The sequence below is a fragment of the Myxine glutinosa genome, chromosome 10 (assembly GCF_964187855.1).
Source record: "Myxine glutinosa chromosome 10, kmMyxGlut1.1, whole genome shotgun sequence".
In the NCBI taxonomy this organism is placed as follows: Eukaryota; Metazoa; Chordata; class Myxini; order Myxiniformes; family Myxinidae; genus Myxine; species Myxine glutinosa.
Genome location: NC_136270.1, coordinates 16,881,372 through 16,896,012, shown reverse-complemented (window position 1 = coordinate 16,896,012; position 14,641 = coordinate 16,881,372). Strand labels below are relative to the sequence as shown.

Below are 14,641 nucleotides of genomic sequence, written 5' to 3'. Positions count from 1 at the left end.
TTATTTATCTTCGTCATGTTGTTAGACACATTAGAGCTGCTGAAGCAGTTTCTTAGTTAGGGTTACAATCTCGGACATGTGACCACTCCGAAACAGGATACTCGATTGGGTGTGCACGGATTTGTGATTTGTTCATGGTGCTGGCGATAGCTCACCTACTCTTCGCGGAGGATACAAATGGGATTTTTACATCCACAAACTAATGTTGGTGGACAGGACGCCAAGTTTAACGCCCATCCAAGGGACAGCACAAACATTAAAGAATCACTCCGCCCGTGAAATACCAGGGTGATCGTTTATAGCTCGGGTGAGATTCAAACCCAGGCTAGATAGATAGCTGAGGGCAGTGGTTTTCCATTAAGTAATGTCTATTCAGGAAGTCTCGTCTCACCTTTCTGATTCCCTGATTGGTTATGAAACACGTGACAAAAATGTGCTTTTTGTTTGCTTTTCTTTTTTCTTTTCTTTTTTGCCCCAAACTTCTGTTTCTTCCTTTAAATATAAAACAATGATGGTGAACTACAGTATTTAATACATTTTTACTTTTTGGAAAGACATTTCTAACTTACAAAATGTATAATATAAACCATTTATCCCTTATGTACATGGTATTCTGTTTACTGTAAAACTCCGATCAAACAATCATCCCATCTGCCATTTTAAACAGGAACAGGTTGTCAATAAATATATAATAATTTTAATATGATTGTGATTGGCTTGTTAAACTGTCAGGTGGTCCATAAAGACCTATAAATTTTTATCTCTGACGCTTTATGAAAAGAAACGCGGGGATATTGTAATCGGCTCTGTCCGTCGTCTGTCGGTCATGTTATCTCCTCCTAAACAGGTAGAAATTCACCAACCTTTGTACTTATGATCACCACATGGCACAAAGGTGCAAGAACTGTGTAATTTTGGCCCTGACCCCTCAGGTGGAGTCAAAAGATCATATACCAAAAATGCAATTACAGGCAAATTTTTAATGAAACTGTATAATTATGCAAATCCAAATTGGAGACTATGAAATGTGCAACAATTTTACCCCCAGGGGGTGGGGACTTAGGGCCACAGGGGTCCAAACAAGGGGAGGGGGGGGGGGGGGGGAAGGAATTATGCCAACACATTCGCTGGAGGCATTATTTAACTCCAAAAATGATGTTCGGTCATTCCTGGTGGAACTTCTTTTCTTTTCTTTTTTTTGTATACAACATCGAGGCTCGTGAAAGAGCTAACATTAATCACTCAAAAAGTCAAACCGACACACAAAACACAAAATAAGGGGAGCGGTAGACACGATGGGGAGAGAGGGGGAAGGACACAAACACAACATTTGAGAGCAGGGACATTGAGAGAAATGTGGGAGGGAGAAGGCTTGGGGGAAGGTGGGAGAGGTATAAAATATATGAACACTGCAAGGACTTCCAGGAAAGAAGTTGGAATTTCAAAAAAAGTGCATCTGGGGTGAATTAGCGGGGGTAGAAAAGATCAAGGTTTTGGATGGGGGAAGATAAGAGATGGTGGTGAACAGCTGTTTTAAAGACCTGGAGGGAGGAGTTGGTTTGAAGGGAGTGGGGGAGTTTGTTCCAGAGGCAGGAGAAAAGGGGAATGAAAGAGTGAAGGTGAGCAGAGAGCCTAGATTTTGGCAGTTTAACCATAAGAGGGTTGCTGGCAGATCTTGTGTGACCTCTAGGAATATTAGGGGGACAGATCACAGAGAGAGCTGGGGGAGCAAGGCCGGAGAGGAGTCGGTAGAAGACAGAAAGACCACCAACCTGCCTGCGGTGAGTGAGTGAAAGGCCCTCGGAGTTAGCTTCATCGCAGGAGATTCCAATGATTCTGAAAGCTTTGGTTTCAACAGCGTGAAACCGAGCTAGGTGTGAGGGCAGGATCACCGGCCCAAAGGGGGGAACAGTATTCCATTGAGCTGCGGATGAAAGCCTTGTATGTGGTGAGGAGCTCAGGTGTGCCAAGGAAGGACTTCGCACGACAGGCCCAGTCGGCGACTGGCTTTGGAGGCCAGCTTAGAAATATGGTTTTCCCACGAAAGATCATGGCAGATAGTGAGACCCAAAAGCTTGAGCGACAGAACGTCTTGGAGAGGATTGTTGAGAAAGTAGATGGGCGGGTTTTCCAGTCTGTCTTTTCGGAGAGACATAGTAAGAGTGTGAGATTTGTCAGGATTGAAAGACATGTTCCACTTGTTTGACCAGTCTTTGATTTTGTCCAGGTCTGCAGAGAGTGAGGAGGCTGCAGACTGCCGATCTCAGGGATGAGGAATGGAGCGGCAGATAGTGGAGTCATCAGCAAAGCGATAGAGAGGATTTTCCAGAGTCGGAGAGATCATTGATGAAGACCAGAAATAGCACAGGGCCCAGAACACTACCTTGGGGAACTCCAGCCACAACAGGAAGGGGAGATTAGAGAAATCCATTCAGGGCCACACATTGCCTACGACCATAGAGGAAGTCCGCAAGCCATGAGTGGAGATTTCCATGGATACCATATGAGGAGAGTTTGGTGAGCAGAGCTGGGTGCCAGACCATATCGAAGGCACGTGATATGTCAAGGGAGACAGCTCTGATTTCCTGTTTGGCATTGAGGACCTCCATCCATTGTTGAGACAGCAGAAGCAACATGTCCAGAGTAGAATGACCTGGTCTGAATCCAAATTGATGATCAGAGATCAAGCCATTGGAGAAGAGGAAGGATTTGATATCCGAAGCAATGATGGATTCCATGACTTTGCTGATAATTGGGAGCAGGCTGATTGGTCTGTAGTTGCAAGGATCTGTTTTTGCACATTTTTTGTGTAAAGCGGTAATGTTTGCTGGCAGATGACCTTGAGCAAAAGAGAGGGTGAAAAGAACAGAGAGAGGGTGAGATAGAGGGGCAGAGCAGGATTTTAGGACCCGTGGGCTGATGCCGTCTGTTCCAGTTGTAGAGTCGAGGTTTGACAAAAACTTCTCCACCTTGTCAGGAGAGAAGGACACAGAGTCCAGGAGCAGTTGGGTTCGACTGGGAAAGGTGGGAACGGAGAGAGATGGGTTTGGGACACAATATTTTTAGGCAAACATAGAGTTGAGGCATTCGGCTTTGTCACATGCGGTGTCAACTGTGTAGCCATTTGAGGTAAGGGAGGGGATGGAGGGGGGAACAAACACCAGAAACGGATTTGACCAGACACCACCAGGATTTGGAGGAAGGAGACAGGTTTGAGAGTTCATTCTTGAGTGTGGAGAGATCGCGCTTCCTGGCACTGCTGAGGGTAGACACACACTTGTTCCGAGCTTGGTGGAAGGAACTGAGATTGCCTTCAGTTGGATTTGCCTTCCAAGAGGCAAAGGCAAGTTGTTTCAGGGCAACTGCCTCACCACAAGATTCAGTGTACCATGGATAGGAAGAAGGGTAAGACAACTGAAGACGAGATGGGATAAATCTGTGCATGAGAGAGAGCAGTTTGCTTTGGAAGAATTCCCAGGAAGAATTGATGTCAGAGGCAGTAGAGATGGGAGACCAGTCCAGATGATTGATGGATGCTTGCAGACCGTGCCAGTCAGCCTGAGTGAAATGCCAGACTCGTCGGCGCTAGGGAGGCTCTCTTAGGATGGCCAGAGAGATGTCCACTTTAACAAGCACATGATCAGAAGAACCGATTGGAGCAGAAGAAGAGCAGCAGACATTTGCAGGGAAGTTTGTCAACTTTTTGCCATCATTCAACTTTGCTTTAGGTGGGAAGCATGAAGATTTGTGATGGCGTGCCTTCGACTTCGCTGTTGTTCATATGATTTTAATTGGCACAACCTATCCATTTTTCAAGCTGTATAGGATTCATGAAACCCATTTTATATATGCATGTACCTGTAATATTATTACCATATCACAATTGTCATTGAGTGTAAATTTCTCACAAATCTTTTCGTACAGTTCATTCCTGTGATGTTGTCTACATTAGGAGGCCACCTATTATTAGCCCCCGTTGGACTTAGTCCAAAATGGGGGCTTATGGATTGGGTCTTGTCCGTCCTTGTGTGCCTGCGTGTGTCCTCAACCATATCTCGGAGATGTATGGACCGATTTTGTTCATACTTGGCACAAAGACAATACATGATGGTATACATATACACATAATTTTGTTTAGCGATGCGATCATAGATGGCCGACTGGCAGCCATTTTATTTGTAAAAAAAATCCCCATGTTGAACACGTCCTCAACCATTTATTGGACATACATGTACCGATGTTGTTCAAACTTTCCACACATAAAGAATGATGGCAGCCATTTTGTTACTTAAATGTGTCCCTAACCATTTCTTGAACATGCATGGTCATATTTTTCTTTGAACTTGGCACAAGCACAGCACATGACGGCATATAAGTGCACCTCACTTTTTTTTTTGCGATCTGAACAAAGATGGCCGACTGGTAGACTGGCGGCCATTTTAGTTGTTAAAAAATAAAACTATATTGACCACGTCTTCAACCATTTCTCAGACATGCATTTGCGGATCCTGTTCAAATTTGACACACAGATTATGAATGATGGGTTACATATGCACGTCATTTTTTTCAACATCAGGTACAAGATGGCCGACCGGTGGCCATTTTGTTACTTAAACGTGTCCCCAAACATTTCTCGACATGCATGGACCGATTTTGTTCAAACTTGGGACAAAGACAATACATGCGAGTATACATATGCAGAAAATTTTGTTTTGTAATCAGACCAAAGATGGCCGACTGACAGCCTTTAACTCTGTGCAGCAAAATAACTAAAATCACAGGGGCTACGACATTTTATGTCTTTTTCTTTATTATATGTATGAGGGGCATCCCTAAAGTTATGTTGCTTTGCTTGTAAAATTAATTAAATGGAATTGTACACAAATTTAAATATAATCCTATTATTTATTGATTCGTCAGGTAAATCTCTAATCTGTAAATAGGGTGACTCATCCTTTTGGATGACCCTCTCGTACAAGGTTAGATGGTGAGGAGGTTGGTAAATTAAAATATAATAATTTCTTTCTTATACCTACTTATTTTAAATTGCCTTTTTGTTTGCCAAGTGTTTAGTGTAATGTTGTGGTATGTATTTATTGGTGAAACCATTGTAAATCGAAGCTTGGTACTGTGGTACAACCTGTTGTTTTGATTTTCTGTAATGCTATTTTTCAGTGCCCTACACAGCCCTTTTTCTGTGTTATGTTCTGTATTGTATAAACGATGATGGATAGCTGTCTTCCTCTTTCTGTGGTCGTTCTTCTGTATGTTGAATCCAATGTGTGCAGCACTATGGTGGTAACTAATAGAAATTCAACACAAGGTTTTCAGACGTAGTAATGCAATAACGAATGTCATCAGTGCAATCACCAAACTTCTGCAAGTATACAATGACGAATTTTGTACCACAGCTCCCAAGAAGGGTGTTTGGAGTGTGGAAGAAACACATCAGCTGATAAATGCAATGAAGGCTTTCATTTTGCGGCTGCAAGAGGAAGAGGGATCTGCGGATAAGCTGTACACGCGCTCCACACTCCCGCTTCATGAACTGTGCCCTCCTAATATCCCCTGGGCCGACATCGCTTTCATCGTGCAAACGCGGAACAACGAGCAGTGCCGGCAGAAGTGGTTTGCCTGGTTCTTGCTATCCTACACTTAATCGATTTATTTATACTAGGGCATGCCCGTACTATATATATATCTAAAATTATATCCCCCCCCCTATTTACATGAAATGGTTTGGTCCAAAGCGAACGGCTTGCGAGTGGTGACAATCCCCCCCCTCTATTTACATGCAATGGTTCGGTCCAAAGCGAACGGCTTCCGGAGTTTGGTAAAGAAATCGCCATCGCGTACACAAACGCGCAGGAAAGCGAATGAATCGCAAATTCGTTTTTATTAGTTGTAAAACATAATGCCCAATTATTCAATTAGCGCCAACGTATTTTGGCTGTTTGCAATTTAATCGCAAGGCAAAGTAGAAAGAGAAGAGGGAAAAAAAGAAAAGCCTTGCCTTGCTGCAAACAGCTGCTGCAAACAACAACAACATGGAAGGCTGCACTGTCCGGAAGTTGGCATATCGCAGTTACGATTATTTTAGTGTTAATGGCCAATTATTCAATTAGCGCCAACGTATTTTGGCTGTTTGCAATTTAATCGCAAGGAAAAGTAGAAAGAGAAGAGGGAAAAAAAGAAAAGCCTTGCATTAACGCATTAACGCTTGCATTGCATTAACGGTTCGGCACACGTGATAGCTCGCTGCTCTCTGATTGGTTGAAGCGTTTTTTGGACATAGCTCGGTAGGTACTTGTCCGATTAATTACAAACCTTGAAAAGGCACATCCTCGGGTCCCCAGCAATATACCTGGCAAGTTTCAAGTATATCGGACCCGTGGTTGTCGAGAAACAGCGGTCACAGACAAACACACAGACACACAGACACACAGACACACAGACACACAGACACACAGACACACAGACACACAGAGATTGCTGGAATTATAGATAGATGTCTTTAATCCTTTCGTTTGTCTTTTTGTAGATGACTACCCATCCACCTTTGTCCTAATTAAAATCAGCTTTTCTGTGTTTTTCGGCTTTAGGATTCGGTACAATACAAGCAATATTTCTCAATATTAAGGTCATACTACTAAACGTCAAGAGTATACTGTTACCAGGTGCTCTAAGATGTCAGCGGGATTTTTTGTTTGCTTGTATCATACATGTGCCATTGCCCTTTCAGGCATTGCTTCAAAAATATAAGAAGAATAATTGCAAATAATTTTAAACTATCAAAATACCAACATGTATAAACACCAAAATACCAACGTGTATAAAACTAACCCTAACAATTTACTGTACTGTGTGGGCATACGTGTTAGCTCATAGGTGTACACAGGTTTGATTCTTTACCTGAGTTGTCATTCTGGTGAGTGTCACATTAAACAGTGTGTCATCCTTTTAATGGAGCTTTGAGGCCGCTGTTCTATGTACTGGCATTCACCTTTGAATGTTAAAGATCCCATGGTAGCTTTCAAAAAGACTAGGTCAATATGTGCTGTTACTCTTGCTGTATTACAAATTCCTGTTAGTGCGAGAGCCCACAAGCTTTTAATTAAACTGTCGTGCACAAAAGGTTTGACCTATCCGGGGTATAAATGGTGATGGTCTTCTGCAATAATGTGGATTCTTGCATGTCCCAAGGTAGACTCAAAGGGTCCTGGTGCCGTGAAAAAGAGTGCCAAAATCGGTCTTGATAAATTAGAGTTTTGTGTACAAGGATATACTTCTCACCACATGATATATCTCGGCATCCTGTTCAAAAATATGCATCATAAGAATGTATTATTGTAGACTGAAGGGGTTCAGGACATCCATAATTTAAGTTCTAATTAGACTTTTGAGCCCAAGCATGAAATTGATGGCAAAATATCCTCCGATCTCATATCAGTCGGAATCGGTTACGTAGGAACAATTTCCCTTCGACCGAAACTGATCAAGAAGCCCTTCTTGGTAACTAGTTAACAGACTTTTTCCGAACATAAAAGGCGGCCAAATTTTTACACGGGTATAGTGTTTTAAGAACGTGTTTATGCAGACCGAAGGGATTGAAGACCTTTGACCCCTTACATGCATCCCGATCTTGTACCAGTTGTGCAAGGTTGAATTGAAAAACGGAAGCTTCCTGATCAGTTTCGGTTGAAGTGAAATCCTTCTTTCGTGGTAGATTCTAACTGTTATGAGATTGGGGGATATTTTGCCATTTAATTCATGCTTGGGCTCGAAAGTCTAATTAGAACACCAATTAATGCTGATTAGGGCCGTTCTTGAACCCTTTCGATCTACAGTAATACGTTCTTATAATACACATTTTTTTAACAGGATGCTGAGATCTATCATGTGGTGTGAACTATACCCTTGTGCACACAACTCTTATCAAGATCGATTTTTGTGCCCTTTTTTAAAGGGGCCAGGACCCCTTGAGTCTACCTCGGGACATGCACGAATTCACATTCGTGTATAAGACCATCACCATTTATACCCTGGATAGGTCAAACCTTTTGTGCTCGAGAGTGTAATTAAAAGCATGGGCTCTCGGACTATGTCCTGATATACGTTGACGACATAGCAGCGTTCCCATAAATTATACAACCTAAGCGACCCTGCATATACCAGATACTGTGTATATGAGAATAAGACTATACTACGTAGTACTTTGAAGTATGATGATAGGTTTTACAGCAGTGTGCTTGTTACCGTACAGGCTGGAAATGGTGTCGTGGACTCTTGGTCGCATTGCACCTGCAGAACAACGTTGGCATTTGCCTGCATCATCGATTAGATTCATCACTGTGTGGGTACAAACTTATTCTGCCTATCCTGGGACCTTACCTGCCTTTAATATAAAAGCATGTTTTCTACCTTGATCTGAATTTTGGTTTTACTTTAATATAACTTTTTTAACTGTCTCTATGGTTGTGGTCAGTTTTTAACCAACCCTTTTTTTACATGTTACATGTCGCAGGTCTACAAGAGCTCCGGTGGTTGTTGTTGTGGTTCTTGCTGGGGGTCGATTTTTCAAATTTGCACCCATTGGCCAGACAGCTGTCGGATCCTACCCAAATTTGTCGCTTGATTCCACCCACCATGGCACCAAGATGAAACAATATGGTCGCCATCTTGGTTTTCCAGTGGGCCTAAGACATTAGTCATTTAGGCCTCTGCTGATTATGCACTGCCCGGCTTGGTTGCATAAGATTTCCATTGGCTTTTGTTTGGGTCGAGTGTTACTCACGATGAGGGACCCCGAAAAATTAAATAATATGTCGAATAAAAATTATTAGTTAGGTTTAACCAAGCCTGCTTGCCTCCCTAAAAAAATAGTTATGTAATTTTTGAACGGCCCCATATTGGGGTTAAATAATCTGTAACTGTGTGATAATCGAATTCCAGTCGATCGCTGAATTAACGCCAGGGGGGTTGACTCAGCCTGTCATCCTTCCGAGGTCGGCAAATTGAGTACCAGCTTGCTGGGATGAATGATCCTGGTGTGTACCCCGATTTAGAATAGGTACAAGGGACATATCCCGGTGTGTACCCCGGTTTAGATAGAATAGGTACACTGTATCCCTGCGCATCGTAAGAGGCGACCAAGGGTTGGCGTCAGGAAGGGCATCCAGCCATAAAAACATTGCCTCAAACAGGGAACCATGATTGTCATGGTGCCCGCAAGGCTAACCCCCGCTCTAGCGGGGAAAATGGCCTTAAAACGATCATTCATCATTCATTGTGTGATAAATCAGCTTGTTCTGATACAACTGTGTTTCAATGGAGTTGTTAATACCTGATATTCTCTGTTCAACGGTGTGCCGTGACAGCTGCAGGTCTGACACAGAACACTTCAAACTGTCATTTTCAGGAGTGAGGATGGCAACAACATCTCTGAGACACGTTTTCACGAATTCCTCTTCACTGTATGGCTTTTTAGCTCGAGCAATGTTCCATGCCAACTGATATGATGCTAATGTGACCGTCTCTGAGTGCTTCGCTAATTTCCGAAAAAACTGAGTCTGCTTCTCTGACTGACGTTTCAATGCATTTACCTTGTGCTTGCGAAGTTCTCTGCCTTTGGGAAAATCCCGGGCCACGTTATCATGGAGTGAGGTGAAATGGCGCTCCAGGTTTGAAGCTTTAAAATGCGACAGTGCAGTCTGGCAAATCAAGCACAAGGGTTTCCCATTTCGCTCCGTAAAAAAATACAATTCCTCCCATTCAGGCAAAAATGCCCTGTGCTCCTCTTCATATTTGCGCTTAGCTTTACGTTTTCCTGACTCTGCCATGGCGATTCGGTCACTGCCGCTGGGCTAGTGCTAGCCTAGCTAACAAACTTCCGGGTCTGCGCGCGCAAGTGTTCTACGCGCGAAAGTGTGCTTCATGTTTGGGCTCATGCATGACGAGTGGGAGATTTCTGTCAAACACATTACCACAAAATTATCTTTTATTTTAAAAATACTGGCAAATTTATTGGCAGTATAGTCAAATATTCAAATGCATTTTGATTTATAATAGAAATACATTTTACACTGCATTCAACATTTAACCCACAGCATTTAACCCCTGACTATCTCTTCTCCTTCTCCCTCCTTTTTGCTTTGAATATTTCCCTATTGATTCTTGTTTTTTGCAATTGTTTTTATGTTTTGCTATGCATTATGTTTTGCTCTCTGTCAAAGCGTCTTTGGGCTCCGTGAAAAGCGCTATATAAAATAAATGCATTATTATTATTATTATTATTATAACTGTGGAGAGGATGACATGGATGAGAGGTGCCAAGTTGATCTTTTAATAGAGTATTAAATGTGAGTTTCCAAATTGCGCTGTTTATCGTTTAAGAGTGCTTTAAATGCGCGTTTCCCAATCATCCCGTTACCGGACTTTGTCACAGGTTGTGACCACAGTATGGTCATTCATGTTGTAATATTTCTTGTATTTTCACTCTTGTCACTCATAATAGGTAAAGTCATTGTGCCACAAATCTATCAGCTGAGGTCACACCTTGTTAGCTGTAACTGTGTGCCCAACATCTAAGTAAGCTAATTGTGTTAAAAAAAAAAAAAAAAAAGTAAGCCAATTGTGTTTAGAAATATTATATTCATCTCGGTGTCATTCGTGTTAGTTTGTCCTTAATAAAAAATATGTTCTTAATTATAAGCACCTAAGCATATTCAAAAATAGATGACAAAGATTAAGCATTGATGGAGGTTGTGGAGATTCACTGAAATGTCAGATTTAAAAGGTCACCAAAAGTTCCACCCTTTAAAACCTGAAAACGTGTTCATTTACTTTGTAGACAAAGTCTAAGGCTCATGGAAAAGCTAGAACACAGAATTGAGCAGAACAAGGGCATGGTGAAACCTCCTCCGTGAAAATGAAAAGAATGCCCCAAATCTACAAAGTTTAAAAAAGATTTTAGACCATATGCATGTGGTAATGTTGGTCAATCAAGCCCACTGTATGAATTAGAATACCTCTGTTCCTTCTCCCTCCCCCCAAACCCCCAACCACTGTGCATAAATAGCCCCATTGTTTAGGCATTTGTACAGTGTAGATACAGATACAGTCGTGAATGGTGGAAAGGGGGGACACACCAGCAGCAATGTAGAGGGACATTTGGAGGAGGATGAAGAGGACGATGAGGACGATGAGCACGAGGACCTGAAGAAGTTGGATACAAGCTGAAAAAGGATGAAACTGAAACTTGGATGAAACTGAAATGGATCAGCAATACTAAGGAGAGGGAGATTCGTGGGGGGTGGGGGAGCATAGGTGGGTTGAACATAATAGCCTTGAAGGGAAGAGGTATGCTTGGGGAGGGTTAATGAGCATAAAATAGCCTGTGGGTATGGATGAGGGATGACCTGATGTGGTAGTGAATAGCTATCTTGAAGCCCTGGAGAGAATGACATGGACCAGATAGAGGAATTTGTTTCCATATGTGAGAAGAAAGAGGAACAAATGAGGAGTGGTGAACATTGAGTCTGGAGTTTGGGAATTTCACCAGAAGAGGGTTACTGGCAGAGACCGTGTGTGCCCTGCCAAATCTTAGACTCGGCTTTGTTGCAGGAAATTCCAATTATTTTGAGGGCTTCTGTCTCCACGACATTGAGATGTGCAGGTATCGGGCAAGGGCGCCAGCCCAAAGGAGAGAACAGAGTACTCCGAGCTGTGGATGAAGCTTGAAGGCATTGAAGTTTCTAAAAGTTCAGAATTTCTGAGGAAAGACTTCATACGATGGAGGATACCCATTTGGCAGCTGCCTTTGGAGGCCCAGTTGTACCAAGGAAGTACAGATGAACAAGAGCAATAGCAAGCTATAGCTGGTATTACAAATCATCTTCCTTTATCTTCTTCATAATATAATGGAACCTTCTCAAAATTATGATCACCGTGTGCCGCCGAATTGTGACCGACTCCTGGTGACACTCCAGTTCTTCACCTACCAGCTACACCAGTCCTTCACTGCCTCCTTGAGGTCATTGATTTGCATCCCTTCGTCTCCGTTGCCTTCTCCTCCGTTGCTAATTTCAGTTTGTCTAGCCATCTTGATCTACAGTGCCTTCAGAAAGTATTCACACCCCTTGACTTTTTCACATTTTGTTGTGTTACTGCCTGAATTTAAAATGGATTAAATTGAGATTTTTTTGTCACTTATCTAAATATAACAGGCCATAATGTCAGTGGACGTTTTTAAAAGAAATCTTTTACGATTTAATTAATAATGAAAAGCTGAAATTTATTGAGTCAATAAGTATTCAACCCATTTGCTATGACACTCCAAATTGAGCTCAGGTGCATCCAATCTCCTTTAATCATCCTTGAAATGTATCTAAAACTTGATTGGAGTCCACCTGTGGGCGATCCAATTGATTGGGCATGATTTAAAAAGAAACACACCTTTCTATATAATGTCCCACAGTTGACAGTGCATGGCAGAGCAGAAACTCTATCATGCATTCCGAGGAACTGTCTGTAGAGCAAGATAGAATTGTGAGGAGACATAGATCTGGGGAAGTGTATAAAACAATTTCTAGAGTGTTGAGAGTTCCCAAGAGCACAGTGAGCTCCATAATTAGGAAATGGATAGAATATGGAACTACCCAGACTCTTCCTAAAGCTGGCCGTCCGTCAAAACTGAGCAACTGGGCAAGAATGACCTTGGTCAGGGAGGTGACCAAGAACCCAATGACCACTCTGACAGAACTACAGAATTCCTTTGCTGAGATTGGAGAACCTGCCGGAAGTACAACAATCTCTGCAGCACTACATAAACCTAGACTTTATGGGCAAGTGGCCAGACGGAAGCCACTCCTGAGAAAAAGGCATGTGACAGCACACATGGAGTTTGGAAAGAAGGCATGTGAAAGACTCAGAGCATGTAGAAAAATATTCTGTGGTCTGATGAGACGAAAATTTAACTATTTGGCTTGAATGCAAAGCGCTATGTCTGAGGGAAACCAAGCACAGCTCATCGCCCATCTAACACCATCCTTACGTGTAGCATGGTGGTGGCAGCATCATGCTCTGGGGATGCTTTTCAGTGGCAGGGACTGAGAGACTTGTAAGGCTAGAGGGAGCAATGAATGGAGCCAAATACAGTCAAATCCTTGAGGAGAACCTGCTTAACTTAAAGTAAATTTAACAGATTAACTTAAAGTAAATTAAAATAGTATAATAGTTAGTATTTGGTCGCATATCCCTTGCATGTAATAACTGCATCAAGCCTGTGACCCATTGACCTCACCAAACTCTTGGTATCTTCCTTTGAGATGCTCTGCCAAGCCGTTTATGCAGCCATTTTCAGTTGTTGTTTTTTGGGGAGGGGGGGGGGGGGGGGCAGGAAAGTTTCTGTTTGACTTCAGTCTACTCTTCAGCAGGTGAAATGCATGCTCCATTCCATTCCATTCCAATCAGGAGATTGACTTAGCCAGTCCAAAACCTTCTACTTTTTCCCCTGATGAACTCCTTGGTTGCATTGACAGTGTGTTTTGGATCATTGTCTTGCTGCATGGTGAATCAAAGCCCAATGAGTTTGGAGGCATTTCCTTGTCCATAGCCAAACAAAATGTTTCTGTACATTTCTGAATTCATTCTGCTGAATGAGCCAGTGACAGAGGGAGTCTCCACCATGATACTACCTCCAACATGCTTCACACATGAGGTAGTATGCTTTGGATCATCTGCAGTTCCATCCTTTCTCCACACTTTCGCTTTTCCATTGCTTTGGTAAAGGTTTATCTTGGTCTCATCTGTCCATAAAATTATGTTCCAGAACTCTACCAGTTTACCTCTACTTTTTCGCAAATTCTAATCTGGTCTTTCTATTTTTGGTGCTGATGAGAGGTTTGCATGTTGCTGTGCAGACTGTAATTCTGCTGTGAAAGTCTTCTGTGAATGGTAGATTGTGATACTTTCACCTTTGCACTCTGGAGGTTGTTGGTGATGTCACTGACAGTTATTTTAGCGTTCTTCTTCACAGCTATAATGATTTTTCTGTCATCAACTGCAGTTGTTTTCCTTGGCCGACCTAGCCGTTGTCCATTTCCAAGCTCACTAGTGGTTTCTTTGTCAAGATATTCCAAATTGTTTTATTTGCTATGCCCAATTTTTGTCCCCCGTCGCACCGCGGAGCGAAAGGGGGACAATGGTTTTCCCCTCCGCCCGTGTGTGCGTCCGTCCGTCCGTGTGTGCGTCCGTGCGGACGTGCGTGCGTAAGCGAAGGACCGAATTCTAATTTGGTGTGTGGGTGCAACTAGGCATATGGAAGAACCCGATTGAAAATTGGGTCGCCACGTCAAAATCCAAGATGGCCGCCACCATATATATGTCTGAACCTTGTGAGCGAAATATCTTGAAAAATAAACGAACTACTAACTTCTAATCTGGTGTGTGGGTGTATCTACGCATAAGGAAGAACGCTATTGGAAATTGGGTCGCCACGTCAAAATCCAAGATGGCCGCCTTGCGTCGTCCACTTTGTCAACTTGCATCACTTCATCGACGGGGGACCTAGGCGTAACGCTTGTTGTTCTATGGTTCTAAATTAATTATTTTTTTCTATCAGCTTCCAAATTGCTTCCTTTTC

General features: G+C 42.6%; 1 protein-coding gene across 1 annotated transcript in view; it reads left to right on the top strand.

The window, feature by feature from the left end:
- Nucleotides 1-14,641, top strand: part of TTF1 (transcription termination factor 1) — a 33,328-nt gene that overhangs the window by 7,975 nt on the left and 10,712 nt on the right. The window contains exons 5-6 of the mRNA XM_068126955.2: nt 5,412-5,628; nt 8,264-8,353. Coding sequence (XP_067983056.2) covers nt 5,412-5,628; nt 8,264-8,353 — 307 coding nt within the window. The remainder of the gene's footprint in view (nt 1-5,411; nt 5,629-8,263; nt 8,354-14,641) is intronic.